The sequence below is a fragment of the Chelon labrosus genome (assembly GCF_963514085.1).
Source record: "Chelon labrosus genome assembly, chromosome: 10".
In the NCBI taxonomy this organism is placed as follows: domain Eukaryota; kingdom Metazoa; phylum Chordata; class Actinopteri; order Mugiliformes; family Mugilidae; genus Chelon; species Chelon labrosus.
The window spans coordinates 11,577,332-11,602,150 of NC_140360.1; the positions used below are offsets into that span (position 1 = coordinate 11,577,332).

The following is a 24,819-nucleotide window of genomic DNA, read 5'->3' on the forward strand; positions in this document are numbered from 1 at the left end:
AGAAACACAGAAGAAGTAAATTAATATAAAGGTAACTTATACAATACTATGTATTTATTGTACAATAAATGCTCAAACAAACACAACCACGTTTAATTCATTTATTTGGTTGTTTAAAGGCCTAGTATGTAAAAAGGGCCGCAAAATAGCCTTGATCTGTTGTATTTCTTTATCTCATGTAATATTTAATGTGTTATCTTCTTAGGCTAAAAAACAAATACACAGATAAGGCTTATGGACAGCAACGTTGAGTGTACAGTTTTACTGCTCTTTCTGTTTGAAAGTACTGTAGCCTGTGTTGATTGGGCATTGATGTCCTCCATCTTTACGTAAGGATTTACTAAATTAGTTAAAATATAGCAAACAGACAGCTATACACTGCAACTAAGCGTTAGTCCAGAATCGATAAGAACAAGAAACGACAAAGTTACATCTGACTGTGCACTATATGTTGATTTGCATGAATCTCCTTCAGTATTAATGGGCCTTTTGTGGCGGAATCGACTGGCTTTAAGCTGCATTTGTGTCGGCGGCAATTAACTAATCTAGGATCCTATGGCCTGTGGGGGTTGTGAGGTAATCTTGAATGGCGTAACAAGATTTCAGAGTCTACTACCACTATTGACTGCTGCTAGGTGGCACATCTCTTCAGTAGCAATATGTTGGGCCTGGATGCAGCAGAGACACAGACAGACAACAGGCAGACTGAGTGAGGACGTTTCGATTTGTTTAACAATGGACTAAAACAGGAATCTTGATACTGTAGAGCACAGCAGAGCTCCACCATCTTGCCATGGAGGGGTCGTCTGCAAAAGTGAGTTCTGTGCAAGTTGTTTTCTAACACCATGTCTCCTGTCTGGTGCGTGAGAGGTCAACGTCTGGTCTGGTGGCCATCTGTCACAGGTTTAGCTGACTGTTGGTCAGGATGTAAATGTCTCAGCCTCGGTGCATTGAAACTCAGGGTTTATTTTGATTTCTATGTGGAGACCTCTTAAACCTCTTTATTTTATATCCACTATTGTCAAAAATGTAAGTGCATGGTTTCTTACAGGATGCTGTTACAGGATAGTGTACGGTCAATCTGGCAAATAGGATGATCAAAATGATTGAATCTGATGCCCAGTAAGTTTATTACAGTAAATCATATTATCTCCCATATTATGTTGTCATTAAATCTTTTTATTCACATTTAATTTTGAATTACTTGTTTTAGAGAAGTGATGGAGTCTCATGTCGTGTCTGAATACTGTACCTGACTCTCCGTACATCTCTGTCTGGCCACTGTAAAGCAAAAACATTGTTGTTCCATCTGATTAATGTCAATTTTTAACTTTCAAAATAATTACATTATAAGGTAGTCTAAGGACTAGGATAAAGGATGAATAGCCTGACAAATACATGCATTTTTAGTCAGATGGTATCTTGCAAGTACAATGAATTTATCTTTGAGCAATAATATATTGATTACTGGACTAAAATGAGACCATATTCATCCCTTGGCAGCAACCTGATATCGAGTTGATTGTATATCTCAGTGCTTCATAAAAGCCGGCTTGTGACAATACAGTTCAGAACGTCTATGCCAGAAGGGCGGAGACGTTATGAAATCAGCCGGAGCGATTTTGCACGCCATGACGGGAACAATGGCTTCCATCAGGTCAGACACCTGACATGTTATCTTCCAGCTCAGCCTCTCTGCAGGGGCCCGAGGAGGAACAGGATCTGGAGGCTTATGTCCGTGACAGGAAGAGTAAAAGGCACGAACCCAAACGCAAAGCTTGGGGAAGATAATGTTTAGCTTTGGGACAGTGTGTGACAGAAATTTGTCTGATCGGCCAGCTTGGCTTTTTCTAAGGCAGGCTGCTGCCGCAGACAAGTTATAGCAGCACCTACCATCTGCTCCCTGTTCAATGTGATGCTTTTCTGTGGTTATCCGGTTTCATTGGGTGTGGCAGAGGTTATACCTTCTGATTGTGTTACAGCAGGATATCAAGCCAAGTTTTCATCCCATGTCTTTATAGCTGTAATTCAGAGATTTACTCTGTTTTCTTTTTCATTACAAGAAGATTTATATTGAAGCTCTGTCTAAGACAATCACTAACATCCTACGTTACTTTCTCTATGTTGCGCCAACAGAGCTGTTATGTCATCTTTGTAAACACCACTCCCCTGCTTAAGCAGCGCAACAGGCACAGTCTCTTTTAGCCTTTATCTAATTATAGACTGTCCAATCAGAGCCAGATCAAAACAAAGATATCTTTACAAACCAGCTTCTGTACATCCATGTCTACTTACTGCTGACAATACTAACAGATCGTGTTTTTCTTTTTTCTTTCCTATCGAATTTCACAGAAAACAGGATATGGGCATCTCAAAAAAGGTATCGTTAAACACAACTTCAGAATAAAAAAGCACACGTACGCTTGATGATAGATCAGAATATCTGATTAGAAGTATCACTCAAATGTTACTTGACTGCTTTATCCAATAATCAATAAAATGGCTAACACAGTCTATTTGAATGATAGATTGATTGAGCTAGCAATCTATTATCAAATTGTTAGATTAAAAGTTATTTGATAAAATTATCCTTATTGTTAGAAATAGCTTCACTGTACTTCAGTAATTCTGAATAGCAGATTTTTGGCCTGTGCTTTTCCTCATAAACTTGATTTATATTGTTTGTCTCTGTACTTATCTTCCCTTTTTCTTTAATCCCATAACCAAACAACTCAAACACAAACAACCAAGAATATACAATTATTCAATTATGGTTTTAAATGTTTTACTTGAAAGCAGAGTCAAATCTTTTTCAATCTTGATTTGATTATTTCATTAGTAATTCTTCAGATCTGAGGCATTAAACCCTCACATGAGCTCATTTGTGTTCCTCAGAGTCCTCTGTTGGCCATCTACTTCTGTCCCGTCAGTCTGCAGCAGACTGTAACGGCGATGAGGTCGTTCACCCCAGGAAACTCAATGGCTCCTCAGCGGAGGCGCCGAGTTACCAGAACCTGCACCGGGAGCTTCTGCTCAGCCATAAACGGTACAGGAGGCCAAACACTTAAAATCTGGTCTTAATGTTGAAGAGGTCAAAACAGTTGGCCTGTGATTGTGTAACTGTGGCTCTGACTGTGCAGCGGCCTGCTCCTGGAGGAGAAACCAGAGCTGAAGCGAGTGTTGGAGCAGCGCAGACTGGAGCTGCACAAGGAGGAGGAGATGGCACAACGACGGCCCTCAGACCTGGAGACCGAGCTCCGCAAGAGGCAGCAGAAGCTGCAAGAGGTCAGAGACACGTGACGAACAGCTTAGAGACTTAAAATATTAACAAAATACAATTAATTGTGAATGAAGGGCCATAACCAGTAGTTAAATATTCCTATAAATGGCCAAGAATCCAGACTAGTTCATTGGCTGGCTGGAAGCTGATTCACTGACTTGTCCTTTGCTTTTCCAGTATGAGCAGGAGGAGATAAGGAGGCGAGAAAACCAGCAGAAGATCCCAGAGTTTGTCCGTGTGAGAGACAACCTGAGGAGGACACAGACATCTGAGCAATCCTAGGGCTAAGGCCCTAAGGCTCCCATCAGTCCCAGCGGCATCTCACCATAGTGGCCCTAAATATTTATGTTCACTTTATGCTGAGCTACATTAAAAAAATTAAAAAACATCCCTGAGACAACAGCTTACTTCAGATTTCTTAGTGGATTTCATCGATTTCATCAGAATAAATGAAAGACATCGTTCATATCAGCTGTAACACACTGATCCATATTTAGAAAAACCTTCTTAAACCTTATTAAGAGTTCTGTTTATTATGAGAGTTGGAAGTGCTCATTTTTTACTCAGAATCGTGTGGAGCAATGGTTGTACAGCAGCTGGATATTTTTTATTTTTATTTGCTTCGTTAAAGGACCACAACGGTTAAGGCTGATTCTTTACCTTATAAAACGATTGCTGACCTAAAAACCTTGAACAGGACTGTTTTGTACCAATAAAAATCCCCCAACGTTGCAAATGTGCATCTTGGTTTATCTGCTTCTGTCACGACCTTTGATTTCTCGTGTGTCTGTGTGCTGTGAAAATAAAAGCTTTATGGTTTGCAGTGACGAGTTGTTGTGCTGGACACCATTCAAAGCACTGGGGATTGATTTGCATGCTGCTCTCCTCCCGGAGGACTCTCACGGCTCTTTCACATGGATATGGGACTTTGTATAATTAGCTGATCTTTTCATTCCATCACGAGACGAGGGGAGAAAGCACAGGCCATCTGGAGGAGGCTTTTCAGGATATACAGGCCAGGAATACCCAGGGGTCTGGTTAAGACACTGGAGACATTTGGGAGAGGCACGGAAGCCACCGGCTGAAGGCAGATAAAGTAGGCTGTGTTTGGTGTTTCCAATTTACATTTAAGTTATTTTAGCACCAATACGCAAATGCAGACCAGAGATGTGACGCATAATTTAGTGACGTAATATTATTATAGACTCATAATTAGATTTTTAAAGCTGCAAAGTACGTTATATCACCTTGATCCTATATCTTATATAATGCAGCGGAGGTTGTTCATTTTACCTGAGTAACATGTTAGAGGCTCATAATATGTTTTGTATGCAAACATACAAGTGACTACAGCGCTCAAATGAATGTACTGGAGGTAATAGGTATCTTAAAATGGGAAAACCTGTATAAGCGCATTGCATTAGAGATATTAGTGACTTTTTATCTCTCCACGTGATACACCAGCCATAGTAATCAGAAATTTAAGTCAATAAATAAATAAATTCATCCCATAGCAATACATATTCTACTGCACAGGCAGGTCGAATAGAGATTAGATCAGACTCAACATAATTCAATGAAATGTAACTTACAAGCAATGACTATTGTATTATACATAACATAGGATACAGAAGTGGAAACAAATACATTCAAACGTAACAGTAATGCGCTTAATCTTAGCTTCAACTTTATGATCAGTTGAGAGGATGATGTTTGTGTTATTAAATTGTACTGACTTAGACACTAAACATGTTTCTGTTATTTACTGCTGTTACTGTGTACAAAGCACAGTCTCCAAAATGAAAACGCGGTTGCATCAGCAGCTCTCTCAGTAAATTTAAACAAATGCTGAATAACCTTCATTGTGATAGTGCAGGGCTGCCAAATCAGATTTGATTTCACTAATGAGCTGGCAAGTGAGTGTATATTTATGTATATGCAAATATAAATAGCACTGCGGGTTCAGGAAATAAATGCTTTACTCATTAAAGCTAATCAGCAATGAATGTAATGCAATTAAATTGTGTTTTAATGTGTTCATGGCCAGTTCAGAATACATGAATGTGTGTTTTTTTGGCCCAAACATCAAGTTTAGGTCGCATGTTTTCATCATCATCATGGCGGAGGGAGAGAGTTGAGCGTGGTGGTGTTTCCTCCACCTCTTACTTGCCAGCTGTCCCGTGTTTTTTCTTTTCTTTTTAACTCAAACTTGCCCCAGCCTCCGGCCATTCTTCTTTTGTGCGTCAAATTAAAAGCCCCCTCACAGAGTCGCGTGCTGTGTCAATACGCAGGAGCGTGTCTGGAAAGTCGGCAGCGTCGGACCAAACCATTTAGAAAGTGTCCGGGGGGAGCGCCACCACAACAAAAAATTTATACTTTTACCGTTTAAGTAAATATAAATAAAATTTCACTCAGTTTACGAAACTAACATTTACTGGACTTATATGTAAGGAAAATGGCATGAAAAATAGTTTTTAAATAAATAATTTAGCAAAAATCAATAAAGCTCTCACCCTATGCTTGTGAAGGTGGAGTTGTCTGAAACAGATGTCCCAAGCGCCGCTTTCACATCTGACCAGAGAGAAAGTCTGAACAACTCCTGTTAGCTGAGAAAGGATGCTGTAGAGGAGCAGACCACAAAGCTACAAGGTCAGTACCGACTATTTTTCTATTTTAACAGCATAACATAAAGCGAAAACAATGGACAGAGACGAAGTAAGAGCGTTGGCACAACTTTAGTAGCTGCTATAAGTCGATATAAACCTTAGAAAACGTTACACTTAGCCAATGTGAATGAGCTATTTAAAGTTTGTATAATCCTTACATATAAAAACAACTCTTCAGTGAATTAACAAATGTATTAGTAGTTTAGAAGTCTCTTGCATTTTACTTCCATCTTCTGCTCCTTTCCAATTTTACTTCACCTCAATTCATATAAATGAATTTTATTTGGCGCTTATCAGGTTAACAGCACATGATTAAATGAAGGTGTATTATAGATCATGCTACCTGCTAGTATATATCTATATCTATATATATAGATATATATAGATATAGATATAGATATATATCTATATCTATATATATATATAGAGAGAGAGAGATATTTATATATAGTAGTTAAATTTGACTCTACATCTGGCAACGTAAAATGAAAAATGTTAAAACACCTTAGCAAAATATAATCGAATAATGTAATGTTGTGTGATAGACAAACTTCTGCATAACATGTACATTTAATTTTGAGTCTTTCACTGTAAATACTCTACGTTTAATTGTTAAACTGTGGAAGAAGACTTAATGGATGCAGAACAGTTGTGTGGGTCTAAATATAGTTTGATCACTTGCTCTGTTTTGCACCACGAATAGCAACATGTTGCTTTTCACAGATAAACAACACTGTAAGGCTTATGTGGGGCACCAGGCAGCTTGGAGGCAGTTGTTGTGTTAGTGTCCACAGGAGCAGAATAAACACTGTCTCCTCTGGTCCACACGTTGACAGACATGTAGCTGTTACTGTGGTGCTGGAGACAACACCTCTGCGTTGGTGTGCCCCGGTTCTTTTGTCAGCGGTGGGCACTTGAGGGTGAAAAGCTGTAACCGCATCCTGCCGATGGCCAGAGATCCCCATCGGTGTCCATTCAGGGGTTTAAGAAATGATGACTCAGAGGGACAAGGTGTCGTGATCCCCAGTCAGACCTTCAGCCTCTGGAGAACAATGAAGCATCTCTTCTTGCCCTTCTGTATTTGCGTTGTCATTGGGCTGTGACAGAGCTGCTGTGTCTGGCCAGCATATGGCCTCCAGTAGGCCGGCATGTTGCTTATTACCCCTGTATTGTCTTTGGAAAGCTAAGGCTGCTGCACCATTTAACAAAGTCGATCTAAATTAATGCAGGCCAAAAAAAAAAAAAAAAGAGGCTGAAAGTGTTTAAGTCTTTCATGCAACTTCATGTTATCACAGCGTCCTGTCTGTTTCGTATTGCTGTCTGTGGAGTTTACAAGCTCAGCACTAGAGATCTGACTTTTGTGACGTCCTTTGTAATACAACACTCCTTTTTTTCCCCCCTCCTGCCTCTCCCCCACACTGATGCACTTTTCCTCCAGGAGCCCATACTGTGTACAGAGTGGATCCATTCTGCTGAATGGATTTTGGCTTTTCATCAGACTCTGAAATAAGGCATGCTGTAAAGTCGTTTGGTTTCTTCCATAGTATCAGCATTCAGTGGAGAATCTTAATTACAGGGTTCGAACGGGCCTCGGTCTGGTTTCAGGCAACCCTCGCTGTTTCCTCTGCGAGGCTGGTCCCCGTTGGTAATTCCAGTGCAGACCACAGTGGTAATGAGCACGGTGGTGGAGGTGGCCGCAATCCAGGGGTACGCAGCTCCAGAGGCTCATGGGAAAGGGTGGTGGGGGAAGTCTGGGAGACAGTAAATCCGCATCATGATCTCTTGCCATAAACATCTGCTTCCGTAGATGTTACGCCGCCACGGTCCAGTAACCAGTGAGGATGGGTGGGACTGTCAGCTCTCATCCCTGACACATTTGTAGGTAATCATCATTAGCAGTGATAACAGACTCCCTTCAATTAAAATGTTATGACTACATCAATCAGGTCTGCCGGGTGGAGACACTGCTATCAGCGGCAGCCCCTTCAGGAAATAGATTTCTACTCCTGCTACACTCAATCAAGAAAAGTTTTTTGGCTCTCCATAACTTGAACTCTCCCACGACTCCAGGTTCTTATGAAAGCTATGACAAATGGCAATGAGCTGCAACTTCGAGTTTCACCCAAACTCAACCACCCACCCACTCACTCAGCCTAGACCTCCGACCACAGACTCTTGTGAAAGTCTTCAGACAGTTATGGGGTGTAAGTGGGTAAATCCCACATTACCCTGCCTGTCTCTGATTACCAGGCCGGATTCCTGTTGACGTCTTTCGCTTCGCAGATTGCTGCAGCGTGGAGCCATGTGTCTGAGGCTGCCGACCCTGCACGCTAAAAAACTCAGCACTGTTCCTTTCCCCGCCTCTCACTGCAGCCTTGTCTGAATATTGGCCCAACAATGCTGCTCAAGCCTGAGCTGTCAGCAGATATTGCGCCCGCAGCAGATTATTGAGGCCGGTTGGTGGATACAGGGCCTTTGTTGCAGTGTTGTTTTACTGACTCGAGCTGTCTAGCTGCTCCTCATTGTGCTACTGGCTGCTCATAGCTGTGTCAGTTCACATGAGTTGCTGTGGTGAATGGGTAAAACCTATGGGATGGCACAATAATATCCTGTTAGGGGAGGTTCTCATCCACATAAGTCCTGTGTCTTCCTCATCCCTACAGGAAAAGGCCTGATACCGATCTCCAAACACAGCCGCTGAGACAGGAGCTGAGGATTATACGCACAAGCCTTAGCAACGAATTCTTTTTATCTGGTGTCTGCTTCCATGTCTTCCATCCTACCCCTTAACTAATAGCACATTATTTGTTTGCTCAACAAATCCATCAAGTTTATCGGCTATGCTTCTATGAATATGTGGCATTGAAGCAAGCTAATGACATACTTTAATCATGTTAGGACCCGTAACGTTGTCTCTTGTGACCTACTGGCCTTTTTCAGTAGAAGTCTATGGTGCAGGCAGACATGAATAAATGAACTGACCTAAAAATAAAAAATAAAGGCAGCATTTTTCTCTGAAGTTTTTTCATTGGAGCATCCACACACTCTCCTCGCCTGATTTTAAACGCCTTCACCTCTAAATGATATCTCCAATTTGTCGATGTCATTGCTTCCCCCCCGTCTCGCTGTCGTCCCACTCTGCAGCTCGTTTCTGTTTATCATCAGTCACATGTTTGCTGCAGAGGAGCAACAATGGAGCAGAGCGGGCCATAAACATGAATTGTGCTCGTCTGTTTGTGAAAGTGTGTCAGTGAAACGGGCAGCGTTGCGCAGGAGTCAGCAGGGACCTTGTGATCTGATGCTGCGTGGACAAACCCAGCATTGAGACATTCTTCCACTTCAAAGCCCCCAGAGGGTTTTCTGGACACTGGTTGAATAGGAGGCGAGGGAGGGGTGCAAGGGGGGGAACAGGTGCAGTGCATCAGTGGGGTAATTCCCGCTGCCATCTGCTTTCCTTTTCGGGGTCTGGGCTCTTTAAACGCCCTCTGACACGCCTCATGGAGACACGCTCCCCTAGCCGGCCGCACCGTGCCCCGTCGCCATGGCACCACGAATCAGATTAACCCCCGCACATGTGCCGAGTCAACCGTGGGGGTCTGAGTCTTTTGTGACTGAGCATGGGAGGCAGAAAGAGGTGGAGGAGGAGGAGGAGGTGGATATGGAGGAGGGGAGATGGAGAGCTGCATGGATAAGTGTGTAAAAAGAGCACTCGTCAGTCATTCACTTTTGTTAAGTGAAGCAGCAGATTGAGAATGAAGCCATGTGGTCGGAAAACAACAGGAGAACTTCTTATGAGCTGCCCGTCTCGCTTTACTAATCTGAATAAACTTTGCTTGTCACCACAGGTATTTATTAAAACTCCAGCAGATAGAAAAGATGACGGCCATCGAGAGTAAAGAGGAGATCAGTGATACTGACAGTGGGATTATCTTGCACTCTGGTAAGAACAACCACATCTTTATGTATCCACCTTGTTGTACATATTAGATCTAGCCGTAATTAAGTGAGGATATAGTAGAGCAATGTAAAACTGGAGTCATATTCATAGTATGTCTGCGCATACTTGTCCAATAGCTCAATCTATGATGGGCTGTGAGGCAGATACAATTATTAAATTTGAGAGTTTAAAATAAACAGATAAAAAGCTTATATTAACTTCTCATTTCTTTCTGCTAACAGGCTACATAATGATTCTGAACTAGCTCTGATAAATTGTAGTGTTTCTGCAGCTGAATTTCTTGTTTATCAGCATTCATTGTGCACCAGTGCTGGTTTATCCACTAGAATACCAACCTTAAAAAAGCAAGAATTTATCTGAAAGGAAATCTTATCCATTAACACGACCAGCTCACTGACAAATAACACAATTTTAATGTTCACAACTAATTATTAAGTGTGCCCAAACAAATCAAATTACATTTACAAACTGCACATTTTGTAGTAGAAAATCTAAATTGATTACGTGTGTTTTTACTGCAGGCCCAGACAGCCCCACGTCACCGGTGAAGGACCTGATCACTCACACCAGAGCCCTGAAGCTGAAGCACCAATCCCTGGAGGAGCGCCTGGAGCTCTGCCTGCTGGAGCTCCGAAAACTCTGCATCAGGGAGGCAGTAAGTAACTCCTGAATGAGTACATGCACACAACCAAGATCCAAAAATGTGTTTTGATTAGTTCTGATGAGCGGTGCATAGCTGTAAATCAGTGGGTAGGATTTCCATCCATGCTTAATGGTGTAAATGTGCAGTTTTTATGCTTTTGACACTTATTGTGTCTTCACAGGAGCTGACCGGCACACTGCCCTCCGACTATCCTCTGATGCCAGATGAGAAGCCACCTCGTGTTAGAAGGAGGATTGGAGCTTCGTTCAAGCTGGATGAGGGTCTGATCCATCTGAATAAACAGGTACGGGCCCTCATCAGCGTTTGTAGAGATAATAAGTAAGGTCAGCTCAAACTAAACATCAGGATTTGTCTTTATCCCAGGATTCAGAGCTGCAGTCGCTAGAAACTGGCCTGGCTCTTCGGCGGCAAATTTACGAGGCGGCCCGCAAACTCTCGCTTGAAGGGAACCTCAGCAAGCCGCAGAAGAAGAGCCGGCTGCAGCAGTGCAAGAGGGAGGAGAAGAAAGTGAAGGATCTGCAGGAGGCCGTGTTCCAGCACAGGATCAAGAGTGAATGCAACTCGCCCTGCATCACCGCCTCCAGCAGCCAATGCAAAGGTGAGCGACACTGCCGCCCCCTTCAGGCCGATCTGTGGAACACACTGTGGGTTTGACGGAAACCTTTAACGTGTTTTATTACCCTATGCAGATCTGAACATGTCTGATGACAGCTCCCTCTCTGATGTGGTGGCTCTGGATGAAGGTGAGTTGGGAATAATTGTATACACATATAATTTTGAAGGTTATTGTCTCCCTCTTACCAACATAGTAGAAAGAAGTATGTCTTAATGAGGATTAGATTTGTTTCAAGAAGAGCACTCTAACATCCACTTAAATGAACATGTGCTACATTGTAAATATATTTTTGTGTTAAATAACCAATTTTTATTTGAAGACAAAACTGTTATTTTATTTTAATATTCCCTCTGACTCTCCGTAGATGTGGACTCGCCCAGCCCGCTCTCACCTCCAGTGATGGGCATTTCTTATTCAGACCCCCTCCAGCTGTCAGCCAAGACCCTGCAGTCGTCCCATCAGTCCTCAGGCCAGCTCAGCGTGGAGTACGAGCGCTCTCCCATCCAGAACTCTCCATGGAAAGAGTCCAGTCTGGACCAGCCCTACCAGAAGGAAACAAAACCTCAGTCTGCTTGCAGCAGCAGGTCCAGGTAAGAGGCTGAAGGGTGATATTTGTGTTTTGCTTCTATAAGAAGACACAAAAACCAATACAGTATAAACCAGTACAAACACAAACAAATCTGTCTCTGAATATGTTTAGTTGGACCTTAAACAGATTAAATCTATAGAAGTGTAATTGTAGAGGTTCCTCCAACAGGATGCTTTGCTTATTTTGCTTCCTGTTTTGTTGTGTGCAGTAGTCCAGTAGGAAGCCAGCTGTCTGCAGAGAGCAGCAGGATTCCCCTCACTCAGTTTGTCAAGAACTCAGCCCTGCGTAACAACCACTCAACAACCAGCGCTCCCTCCACTCCAGAGCTGCTCGTACGCCGACAGTACTCCCAGTCTTTCAGGTACACAGACTCAGACACATTAACAGAACGATAAAATTGAAAGTTCTGTGCCGTTACTTAACAATTTTATCTGAAATATCCCCTCAGACTTCCCAAAAAGAAACCATCTTTTGACGTGGAGCACCTCGGCCCAGAGAACAGTCGAGGGCGAGCCAGGCTGCCTCAGCGGCGCTGCCTGGCTGACTTCATGGTGCGTTCTCCGGAGTACTCTCCCCTGCGTCCTTACCAGTCTAGCTCTGAGGACAGCAGCTCAGAGCACTCATCCTCCTCCTACATCAGCTCTCCTGGCCGGGACAGACCCACTGAGATCCCCAAGCTCTGCCCCCCTCCTTACGGATTCCACTTTGGAGCACAGAAGAAAGGACACTCCAATTCCCCCAGCCCACGCAAGAACAACAACCAGCCTCAGTCCAGCCCTGGTTACGTTAAGGCCACTGCAGAGGAGGGTCCCCTCTCACCGCAAGACCTGGACATGGCGAAGTGCTTCCTGTCCCCACCTTTGGCACACAACCTTCAACAAAGACAGCTGCAGGAGGGAGCGTCTTCCCCGAGGGGCATCCTTAAGCCCCCTCCGCCTTACACCAGGCTGGTGCGAACCCCGTCACTGAAAGAGTACCCTAACCACGCCATCAGGCTGATGCCCAGGGAGATTGTGTCAGAGGAGCTGAAGTCCTGGCACCAAAGGAACCAGCTGCAGAAGTTTCGACCAAGCTGCGAGGAACAGCAGAACTCCATGAACGTCACCAGCCCCACTTCACTTTACCTGCCTCCATTCACACAGGTTAGTCCTGAACACACTTAGATGCCACTTGAAATTGTGGGTCTTAGGCTTCTTAGGCTTTTAACAAATAAGGGAAGACGCTTAACAAGCTGGAAACACCAAGTCTGGTCGATTTTTACTCAAGAAAATGACAGAAAAATTATTTATAGTCTTTTGGTCGACCAATCAAGTGGCTGCACCTCTGTTATATTTATACAAATAATTGATTTCCTGTCACTTTTCACAGGGTACTGGTAATGTGATCCTCCAGAGAGCTTCAGACGGGACTCCTCTCCAGTGGTTTGTGGCCGAGGACGCTGAAATCGTGAGCCAAGTGTAGCTGACTCCTCTGCAGCGTGTCGAGTCATTCCTTTCTATTTATCTCTGTATTTATTAAGTCTCTGGACTCTCTGTGAGATTGTTTGTTGACGTGATGCAGAAAACGCGGACCTATCGCTACCGGAGTCGGTAATTAATTTAAAACTTATTGTAAGGTGGTATGCCAGTGGTATTTATTTTAAGTTGCTTCTTAATGGATCTGGTGTGAATTCAGGCTCATATTTGTGTCTAATGCATCATAAACTCACTGTTTCTTTGTGGCTGGCACACATTTTTGCACACAGAAGTCACCCACAAGAGATATCAAATAAGTTGCCCCATCTCTAATATAATTTTTAATTATATTTTATTTATCTATTATTTAAAGTTCTCCCGTTACAAGATAGAGACTTATAACTAAAAGAAGTAATGAAACTCCTTTGATTGCTTTTTGAAAAAAATATGCAGTATATATATTATATATAGTTAAAATTTAACATCTGTCTAGCCATGACGTGACGTAAGCTGAATCTTTTTCTATTAACTCTTAATAATTAATCACTGAAGCCTTTAATGGTGGTTTGATGAATGTTTTTAATGCAGTATGGTGTGTTTTCTTACTAACCAAGTGATTGTATCGGTTTGTTTTGTATATTTATAATAAAAATTATGACCAAAAGTTCTGTTTACCTTTATCTTGAAGGTAGAGATTAAAATATGACACATGATGAACATTCATTCATTCATTCATTCATTCATCTTCTGTAACCGGTTGTCCTCTTGAGAGTCGTAGGGGTCTGGAGCCTATCCCAGCTGTCATTGGGCGAGAGGCGGAGTTACACCCTGGACAGGTCGGCAGTCTATCGCAGGGCTAACACAGACGACCATTCACACTCACATGCACACCTACGGCCAATTTAGAATCACCAATGAACCTAATGAGCATGTCTTTGGACGGTGGGAGGAAGCTGGAGTACCCAGAGATAACCCACACAGACACAGGGAGAATATGCAAACTCCACACAGAAAGAAAGGCCCATGGATTCGAACCCGGGACCTTCTCGCTGTGAGGCATCAATGCTAACCACCTACATGATGAAAAATCAAAAGTATTTCTAAAAGAGCAAGGTTGAAACAAAGGCAAATGGACTTATTTGAGTTTTGTTGAAGACGTTTTTCATCAAAGTGTCCTCCTCCGTTATGAATGACGGAACAAGGGTCTGTTAACAACCGGATACACAGCTGTAGTTGGAGGAAATGGGACCCTAGACTCAAGATGTGAACGAGGGTGAAGCTTTTTTTGGGAAAAATGTTTAGACCATGTTGCAGCTGGGTGACAAATTATGTCTTAATCTGCGTCCAATGATCAGAGAGGGGTTTTCAAACGTCACATAGGCCGCACCTTGATCTCTCACCATTCACTGGGGGAAAACTATATCAACATATCTGGTAGTTTACAGATGTTCCTAATAAAAATCTAAGCTCCACACAACTCATTCAAAACTGAAAAAGAAGCAGAAGAAATCCACTTGCCTTTGTTTCAGCTTTGTTGTTTTTTTTACATATACCATGACCTGGATGATTGAGAATCTCCACAGACATACAACCTAGAGTGTTACATCAAAATGTTTTATTTACATGTGTCAAGAGCTTTCAACAGTACAGAGACTAAATTCGGATAAAGCACCGACCACAGTATCTTCCACAAGAACGCATCAGAGCTCGAGCTCTCCGTCGTGAAGCTTCCACAGGACGTAAATGAGCGATACGACGCCGAAAAGCACAAAGAGGTACAGGCAGAGGAGCGCCCATCGACAGCGATACAGCCAGCGGGTCAGAGGATTTTGCTTCCACACAGACCCATACCTGAAGAGAGCAGTCAGTCAGTGTAATTATGATTATTATCACTGCTAAAGTATGATGTGGTGTTCACTTACGTGGCCAAGGAGATCCGTCTGTAGATGTTCATTGTCTTTTTTTCCTTTTTCTTTGTTGACGCCGCTCTGCCCTTGTGTCTCTGCTGCAAAGTGTCCACAGAGGAACTGCAGTAAAGGCAAATGTGTTAATTATTTCAGTTTCACACGTAATTAAATAAGACTCGCAGTAATTACAGACTCACTTGTGCACACTGTTCATGCTGATTTTAGAGTTGGTTACTGACAGAAGATGGAGTATAAGTCATATATTTACACGTTACACGTCAGATATTTAAAGGTCCCAGGGCTAAATGAAAAGTGAGACTGACTAGAGAACTCAAACCCACCCCCACCTTCCAATTGACTTGGCCTCAGGCCTCCAGAAACCAGAGACACTGAAGTTAATCAAACACAACTGCACAGCTGACATCCAGAGCAGACTCTCTTATTTTGTCCACCTCCTACAGTTCACTAAAATTTACTTTTTGTTTTGCGTCTTTCTGGCGGCCTCTTGTTTTGAAGAAGGACACTCTGGGTTGGAGGAGGGGGACGGGTCTGGAGGATGCTGAGCAGCCGAGCAAGCTTCTGGTGGATCTTCTTGTGGAGCCGAAGCTTCCTCTGCATCCGGTGGTCTGAAACAAAACATGCTGATTGTTAATATAAGCTTAAAGTTCAGATAATGAGCCGCAGAGTTTGAGTGTCTAGCTGACCTGTCATCCACTAAGCAGCTGGAGTCTGAGCTCTGGGAGGGGACTCGCTTCTTCCCCCCGTCTTGCTTCCTCTTCTCCTGTGGAGACATAGAAGACGCTCATCGTAGTTTGTGGATAAGAACATTTGCGATGAAAGTAGCAGTAATCACTAATAAAATCCACCGTACCTGAGCTTGGCAAGTAATGATTGATACACTGACTCTTCGGCGTAAAATAGTCTAATAAAAAAAAAAGGGACAACCACGAATGAAAGGCAGATCCAACTGAGGAAGAGGAGCTGTATTAATATTATGATCCAAATATCTTCATACCGGCTGAGAGCTTGCATTTCTATTGTCCCCTTCCTCTCGATCTGCAACAAAGAGCTCACTCACATTCTGCACACGACAGCAATGACAAGACAAGCGCCAAGAAACAGAGCAGGGCGTCAGAAACCTGGCGAGCCTCTGGGGTTGACGACGCTTCTGCAGGAGCTCTGCCGCTGCACCATCTTCCTGGCTTCTTCCAGCTCCGCTGCATTTCTCTCGTGTCGCCTCCTCAGAGTCTCCACGTGAGCCACCATGAGCTCGACCGCCCGACTCACTCGAGCCTCCTGTCCCAAGACAGAAAATAAAACGTATCAGGTGATGATTGCGGCGCCGTTTTAAATAAGGGGCACCATGGAGACATCAAATGAAATGTTTAAATGTTTAAAGCATGTGGCGGAGATTAAAGTCAAGACATAAACAGAAAAAATAGTTTGAGTTGGCAGGTTTTAAATCTACTTTTACCTGTATGAGCCCACTGATGCTGCCTTTCAAATGAGATCAGAGATATTGTTTACCATTCAGACTCATTTGGGTTTTATCCTGAGCCAGTGTGCGCTTGCTGTGTTTTTTGTGGTCAGGAAAGAGGTCTTCTTGTGACTTAATCATCTTTTTTTATATATATATATCTGGAAGAACTCTGCAGAGTCATTTTGTAATAATATGCAAATATGTACCTGATGCACAGCACCGAGCACCTCCGCCGTGTTGGAGATCCGCTCCACGGTCCCTCCGAGGATGTCCAGACACAGTTCCAGCTTCTGCAGGATCTTACTGCGCTTACTGTCCAAACACAGGCCCTTCAGTATCTGAAAACACACAGCCACACGTGAACCTTGCTCTCCGGCGGCAGCGTGAAGACAGCTACTCGGATCATTCTTCTCACTCTTCTGTACCTCCAGGGTCTCCCGGCCTCTGGTCAGCTCCAGCTGGACGTTCTCCTCCGCCAGGTTGCGGGCGTGCTCCTCGGCCTGCAGCCTCTGCTTCAGCGTGTACTGATCGCAGCGGAAAGCCAGGGTGATCTGAGAGAAGGCCGTCTGGGGGCAGGAGCAAAATTATTTACTTGGCTTTGGGTTTTAGTGCACCCATAGATTTAATGTTCAAGTTCAAGAGTCTGGTCCTGAAAAGAAATGCATTCACTTTCCAGTTCATTAGGTACACTAGTGAAAATGAACACATTCTGATATAACAGTCCTGCTGTAAATATTATCTTCATTGAAGGTTATGGTGTTCAGAATTTGTTTCAAATAACTGAGAGAGATGTTAATTCAACTGTGTTTTCATTTTGGAGCCTGTGGTTTGTAGTACTATTGAACTGTACTGTGTTGTACCAATGTTTCTATTATTTTGACAACCCCATTTTACTCAGTGGGCCAAACTATATCCTCCAAAATCATCATCAAACCTTTCTGATGCTGTTTCAACATAAACTGAACATTATAACAGTCATGAAGGAGGATTTAGTGCAGCACTGTCACATTAAAACATATTTGTTTTCACTTGTGTACCTAATGTTTTGGCCGCTTGGTGTAATATTTCATCAATTCTGCTCTACCTGTTTCCTACTCCTGGATAATTTTTGAGATTTTAATTAAAAAATGTGGGACTCAGGAAAATATATACATGTTGTTGCCCCCAAATCCCAAATGGCACAATCTGTCATGGGGTAGATAGAAGGGGGCCCATGGGGTGGTTGTGGAGTATTGTCAGTGCACTGTATGGCCTTAATAGGTTTTAGGTAGCCATCTAGTGGCCCCCTTTCTAATTTTAGTTGACTGGTTAGGCATCCTAGCATCACGTGAGTAAGCGTATTGCGTCATTTCCTGCTTCTGCACCGTGTGGTATTGCTGTTTACAGAGTGTTAGCGTCGCTCAAATTCCAAAAAACGTTCTGTTTATTGCGGGGAATTCTTACGCATCTTCAACCACCTGTCCTCTATAGCTACTTTTTGAACCACACACACTCTCTCTTCTAATCAACTTTGTCTGCTAACGTTAGCGAATTAACCATGGCTTCTCCCTCTGCTTCCCCTTCTCTCTCCTTCATCTCGTGCCACATGTTTAGTTACTCCTCTGCCTCCTTTAGTGGTAATGGTATGTGTAACAAATGTAGTTTATTCGTAGCACTGGAGGCGAGGCTTTCCGAATTGGAAGCACGGTTCCGCACCATTGAAAAACAACCAGCAGCTAGCCAGGGCCCTGTAGCCGGTGCGGACCAACCAAGAGTAGCTCCTGCTAGCATAGCTCCAGTTAGCTGTCCCCCGACAGCTCCCGAGCAGCCGGGAAACCAGGGCGGCTGGGTGACGGTTCGAAGGAAGCATAGTCCCACAAGGCCCGTGGAGCACCACCAACCCCTTCACGTCTCCAACCGATTTTCCCCACTCAGCGACACACCCGCTGAGAAACCAACTCTGGTGATTGGCGACTCTATTTTGCGGAACGTGAAGATAGAGAAACCAGCGACCATAGTTAGATGCATTCCAGGGGCCAGAGCGGGCGACACTAAATCTTACCTCAAACTGCTGGCTAAGGCTAAGGTTAAATACAGTAAAATTGTTATTCACGTCGGCAGTAATGACACCCGGTTACGTCAGTCGGAGGTCACAAAACTTAACGTGGAATCGGTGTGTAAGTTTGCTAAAACTATGTCGGACTCCGTAGTTTTCTCTGGTCCCCTGCCCAACCTGACCAATGATGACATGTTTAGTCGCACGTCGTCATTCCACCGCTGGTTATCTAGGTGGTGTCCAGAAAACAACGTGGCCTTCATTGACAATTGGCACACTTTCTGGGGAAAGCCTGGTCTGATTAGGCGAGATGGCATCCACCCCACTTTAGCGGGTGCTGCTCTCATCTCTAGGAATATGGCCGATTTTATTAACCCCCCGAAACCATGACAACCCAGAGTTCAGACCAGGAGGCGGAGTTGTAGTCTTACACACTTCTCTGCCGCTTCTCAAGGACTGTCTCACACCCTAAACTCTATCAACTCTATAGATGTTCTATCTGCTCCCAGATTATTTAAACCAATAAATAACAAAAGAGGAGTTTCTCGTAGGAACCTGATACAAATCAGTACAAGTTCATTGGTAGAACAGAAGAATAGGAAAATTAAATGTGGTCTTTTAAATGTCAGATCTCTCTCATCTAAATCTCTTTTAGTGAATGATCTGATAACTGATCATCAGATTGATCTATTTAGTTTGACTGAAACATGGCTACAGGATGATGAATATGTTAGTTTAAATGAGTCTACTCCACCCAGTCATAGTAATTATCATATTCCTAGAAGCACAGGTAGAGGAGGAGGAGTGGCAGCAATCTTCCACTCTGATTTATCTATTAATCCTAGACCTAAGGAGAGCTTTAATTCATTTGAAAGTCTTACTCTTAGTCTTCCCCATCCAGACCAGAAAATACAAAAACCAATTCTTTTTGTTGTGGTGTATCGCCCACCTGCTCCTTATTCTGAGTTTTTAGCTGAATTCTCTGAGTTTTTATGTGATTTAGTTCTTAGAACAGATAAAGTCATTATAGTAGGTGACTTTAACATCCATGTTGATGTTGTCAGTGACAGCCTTAGCTCCTCATTTACATCATTATTAGATTCAATTGGCTTTTCTCAGAACGTAAACGGATCAACTCACAGTTTTAATCACACCTTAGATCTTGTCCTAACATATGGCATAGAAACTGAAGGTTTAATAGTATTTACTCATAACCCTCTTTTGTCTGATCATTTCCTCATAACCTTTGAATTTGCAATAATGGATTACACAGGAACTGAAAAGACATTTCATTACAGTAGATGTTTGTCTGACAATGCTGTAACTAGATATAAAGAATTAATTCCTTCTTTATTTACCTCAGTGCCATGTACCAATGTTGTGGACGACAGCAACCACAATTTAACCCCTGCACTAATAGATTATTTTGTCGATGGCACTGCAGCATCGCTTAGTTCAACTTTAAACTTAGTTGCTCCTCTGAAAAAGAAGGTCATAAATAGGAGGAGGCTAGCTCCATGGTATAATTCACAGTTGCGCTGTTTAAAACAGGCAGCCCGAAAGCTAGAAAGAATTTGGCATTCCACTAATTCTGAAGAAGCTCGCATAGCCTGGAAAGATAGTTTAACAACTTATAAAAAAGCTCTCAGTAGTATTAGAACAGCATATTATTCATCATTAATAGAAGAAAACAAGAACAAGCCCAGATTTCTTTGCAGCACTGTAGCCAGGCTGACAAAGAGCCACAGCTCTGTCGAGCCATCTATTCCTTTAGCCCTCAGTAGTAATGACTTCATGAGCTTCTTTACTAATAAAATTGTCGGCATTAGAGAAAATATTCAAGGCATCCTTCCAACAGCTGTTAAAGATGCAAGTACAGCGACATTAGAAACTTTTGTAAGACCTTATCAATATCTGGAATCCTTCTCCCCAGTAGATCTTCTTGAGCTCTCTTCAACAATTACAGCATCTAAACCATCAACCTGTCTTCTAGATCCAATCCCAACTAAATTGCTCAAAGAAGTTTTTCCATTAATTAACACCTCCATATTGAACCAGATAAATTTATCTTTATTAACAGGATATGTGCCTCAGTCTTTTAAGGTTGCTGTAATTAAGCCCTTACTCAAGAAAGCCACTCTAGATCCAGATGTTTTAGCCAACTATAGACCAATCTCCAACCTTCCTTTTATTTCCAAAATTCTAGAAAAATTTGTTGCTAATCAGTTGTGTGACCATTTAAACAGGAATGGTCTGTTTGAAGAGTTTCAGTCAGGTTTTAGAGTTCATCATAGTACAGAAACAGCTTTGGTTAAAGTTACCAATGATCTCCTCATGGCTTCAGACAGTGGACTTGTCTCTATACTTGTTCTGCTAGATCTTAGTGCTGCATTTGACACTATTGATCATAATATTTTACTACAGAGACTTGAAAGTGAGGTCAAGATTAAAGGAACTGCATTAGACTGGTTTGAATCCTATCTATCTGACAGATTCCAGTTTGTTCATGTCAATAATGATTCCTCTACTTATACAAAAGTAAGTTATGGAGTTCCTCAGGGTTCTGTGCTAGGACCAATACTCTTCACGTTATACATGTTGCCATTAGGCAAGATTATTAGAAAACATGGCATAAACTTTCATTGCTATGCAGACGACACCCAGCTATATTTATCTATGAAACCAGATGAAACTAATCAGTTGGTTAAACTCCAAGCATGCCTTAAAGACATAAAGGCTTGGATGACCTGTAATTTCCTACTCTTAAACTCAGACAAAACAGAAGTTATTGTATTTGGTCCTAAGCATCTCAGAGATTCATTATCTAATCACATGGTGTCTTTGGATGGCATTACCTTGGCCTCCAGTACTACTGTAAAAAACCTTGGTGTTATATTTGATGAGGATATGTCCTTTAAATGTCACATAAAGCAAGTGACCAGGACTGCCTTCTTTCACCTGCGTAATATCGTCAAAATTAGGAACATCCTGTCTCAGAGTGATGCTGAAAAACTAGTTCATGCATTTGTGTCGTCCAGACTGGATTATTGTAATTCATTACTGTCTGGCTGTCCAAATAGCTCTTTAAAAAGCCTCCAGTTGATTCAAAATGCCGCAGCAAGAGCATTGACAGGAATTAGCAAGAGAGATCATATTACTCCAGTTTTAGCTTCTCTTCACTGGCTCCCTTTAAAGTCTAGAATAGAATTTAAAAACCTCCTCCTTACATACAAGGCCCTTAAAGGCCTAGCTCCATCGTATCTTAAAGACCTTATTGTACCATATCATCCCAGCAGATCACTTCGGTCTGAAAGTGCAGGCCTACTTGTGGTTCCTAGAATTTCAAAAAGTAGAATGGGAGGTAGAGCTTTCAGCTATCAGGCTCCTCTCCTGTGGAACCAGCTCCCAGTTTGGGTTCGGGAGGCAGACACTCTCTCTATTTTTAAGGTCAGGCTTAAGACTTTCCTTTTTGATCAGGCTTATAGTTAGGGCTGGACTAAACCATCCCTTAGTTATGCTGCTATAGGCCTAGGCTGCTGGGGGACGATGCACCAAACACATGTCCTCCTCCTTTCTTCTCTCTCCTCTCTCGCATCCTCCACTTTCTTTTCTCTGGCACAGAGCTCTTGCCCTCTAATTTCCTATATACTACTAGTCATACAATTCTGTGCTATTACTATGTAGAATGTTTACTGCTGTGTGTGTCCCACCCCCCTTCCCCCCCTTCCCCCCCTTCCCCCCTCTTCCCCCCTCTTCTTGTGAGTATCTCTGGCCTGGAGTGGTGTGTTTCCCGTGGAGCTCTATACTACATCTGTTGTCGTGGTCTCATCAGCCTGCCCAGTCTTCATGGAATCCTGCAGTTATCCACTCCTACCTGAATGAACAATTCTCCAACCTGCCTATGATTCCTCTTACATTTTCAAACTGTCATGTAACATCATCAGTTTGTATCATAAGATTCCTCATGTACACTTTAGTCAGATATGTGTATCTATGACAGATGTATGTTTATCTTGCTGTTCTCTTCTCTTCTCTCTTTGCTGTTCTCTTCTCTCTTTCTTCTGTCTGTACCCGGCTGGCCTTAGGCAGATGGGTCCCTCCATATGAGCTGGGTTCTGCTCGAGGTTTCTTCCTGTTAAAAGGGAGTTTTTCCTTGCCACCGTTGCCTTCAGGCTTGCTCTGGGGGTTTCAGGCCGGGTTTTTGTAAAGCGTCTTGAGACGATTTGTATTGTTATTGACGCTATATAAATAAAATTGAATTGAATTGAATTGAATTGGTTTGCCTGTCGTGAGGTGCACCCCTGCAAGCAACCATTCAGCTCTATTGTTTAAATAACTTCACTACAGAAACCCAACTCAAGACGGATCACAGTTTAAATATTAACAGCGCATACAACAGGAACAATGAACATATGATGTGCTACATATCAAATACATGAAAATGCACATGTTGCCAGAAAGAAGAAAGTCTGTGTCTGTAGAAGACGTGTGGGATACCTACCTCCAAATCCTTCTCTGACATCTCTACACTGTCAAAAAAAAAAAAAATAAGAAAAAGAAGCTTAATAAACAGCTGAATTAAAATCAGTAAATATATCTTTATTGTGGTGATAGCAGTAAACTGTGACACCTGTTGAGGCCTACACGCTCTATGATGGACAGGTCACTCCAGCACGTGACCGTCGACTCCTCCTGACTGGTTTCTGTTATAAAAAAAAGATGACTTTTACATTCAGAGCCACGCCGCTGACTGACGGTCTTATTATGAACTTTATTCATCTTTTACCTTCCTCACTGCCCTCGCTGTCCGGCATGGCGGGCAGGTTGTAAGTTTCCGTCTCCGTTTCAGGCTGAAAACGGTTCAGAAACGCGTTGATTACAAAGTGTTCACAGGAACGGATAAGACGCCGGGTAGATTACTGGACTCACCTCAGCCTTCATCACCGCACCAGATGATGTCCTCACCAAAATAATCCAAACCTCTTGCTCGGATGAACCCTCAAATCCACCTCACAGTCTAGGGTGGCCGTCCCACTGTTATTAAAACTCTGATATATTCCCTCAAGCCCGTGCTTGGTCCATTTCTTCCTCTGCCTTTCTCCTCTGCTGAGAATAGATAATCCTATTAAGAGATCCACAGTCAAACCTGAGCAGGTAGACTTAACCAAGAGGCTCATGGGAAGCTGTGCTTGTATCAATAGTAAATAGTTGAACCAGGTAATCAGACGTGTCACTTTAACGGGTCTCCCTCCTCCTTTGTAAAGAGTGATGCATTACAGTAAACTGACAGTATGTAATGTCAAGCTCACTTTTGTTCTGAGTGCAAATTCAACATGAACATGATCTGTAAATATCATGAACCAGTTTTACAGATTTACTGTCAAATTCCATACTGTTCACTTCCAGAAATAATCTTTACTGTTCCTTTAATAAATAACTCATGTATTAGTTTAGCGTCCCTCAGTTTTGATCTGATGTATATTTAAATTTTCCTCTTTTCCTTAGTTTAATGTAATAAAAAGGCTGTTACTAAGAGTATAGATGATACTTTTCTCATTTTTGCATCGTTTAATACAAGAAGCAGGACCTGACCCTCTTTTTTCTTTTATACACTAAGCAGATTTATTCATTTATTGCATATAAATGAATCGGTCACATCATTAAAGCTTGATATTGTGTAGGTCTCCCTGCACACCCAAAGTATTTGACTCATCAGGGAGCAGACACAGTCCTCGGTACTGTAAACCTTTGGGAGCTGAGTTGAGGGCCTCTGGTTTGGGTTTGAGCCAGGATATCCCACAGATACGTCATTTGGGCCCAAGTTTAGAGGCCAGGCCAACACCTTCTGCCACTTTTCACATTTTTGTGGTGCGGTCAGCCACATTGTTCTGCTGTGAATGGCTGCTGCTGCTCCTGTCAGGGAATGTCGTTGCTGTGTGGTGTGCACAGCTCATCAGCCACAACGTTTAGGTGGGCGATACCTTTCTAACATCCACATGAATGTCAGCCTTCCAAGCAGAACATTGAATTATAACTTCAATCATTAGCAGTTTTAATGTTGTGGCTAATAGGTGCAAGTTAGATGACCGATACCAACGGATAACAATGAACCTAGAGGACATTTAAAGTTTACACTTTGGATAAAAGAAAATTGACCAAGACCAGAAAAA

General features: G+C 42.7%; 2 protein-coding genes across 2 annotated transcripts; both read left to right on the plus strand.

The window, feature by feature from the left end:
* Positions 1–793: 793 nt before the first annotated feature.
* On the plus strand, positions 794–3,806 carry LOC311494982 (protein FAM107B; the record flags this gene model as incomplete). Its single annotated transcript, XM_084554263.1, has 5 exons — positions 794–814; positions 2,353–2,380; positions 2,896–3,046; positions 3,141–3,285; positions 3,458–3,806. The coding sequence occupies 5 exons, from the start codon at positions 794–796 to the stop codon at positions 3,560–3,562; spliced, it is 450 nt and encodes a 149-aa protein (XP_084410389.1). The 3' UTR covers positions 3,563–3,806.
* A 5,832-nt stretch (positions 3,807–9,638) lies between these two features.
* inavaa (innate immunity activator a) lies at positions 9,639–13,865 on the plus strand. Its single transcript, XM_084553998.1, has 9 exons — positions 9,639–9,886; positions 10,426–10,559; positions 10,729–10,851; positions 10,932–11,166; positions 11,258–11,311; positions 11,549–11,774; positions 11,982–12,134; positions 12,222–12,915; positions 13,142–13,865. The coding sequence occupies exons 1-9, from the start codon at positions 9,823–9,825 to the stop codon at positions 13,232–13,234; spliced, it is 1,776 nt and encodes a 591-aa protein (XP_084410124.1). The 5' UTR covers positions 9,639–9,822; the 3' UTR covers positions 13,235–13,865.
* The last annotated feature ends 10,954 nt before the right edge of the window (positions 13,866–24,819 follow it).

What these genes read in the sequence shown, in the direction of transcription:
- inavaa (XM_084553998.1), top strand. Translation starts at nt 9,823, where the DNA reads ATGACGGCCATCGAGAGTAAAGAGGAGATCAGTGATACTGACAGTGGG. An exon ending in TGGGATTATCTTGCACTCTG is followed by an intron (nt 9,887 to 10,425) that starts GTAAGAACAACC and finishes TTTTTACTGCAG; the next exon opens with GCCCAGACAGCCCCACGTCA. An exon ending in CAGTACTCCCAGTCTTTCAG is followed by an intron (nt 12,135 to 12,221) that starts GTACACAGACTC and finishes ATATCCCCTCAG; the next exon opens with ACTTCCCAAAAAGAAACCAT.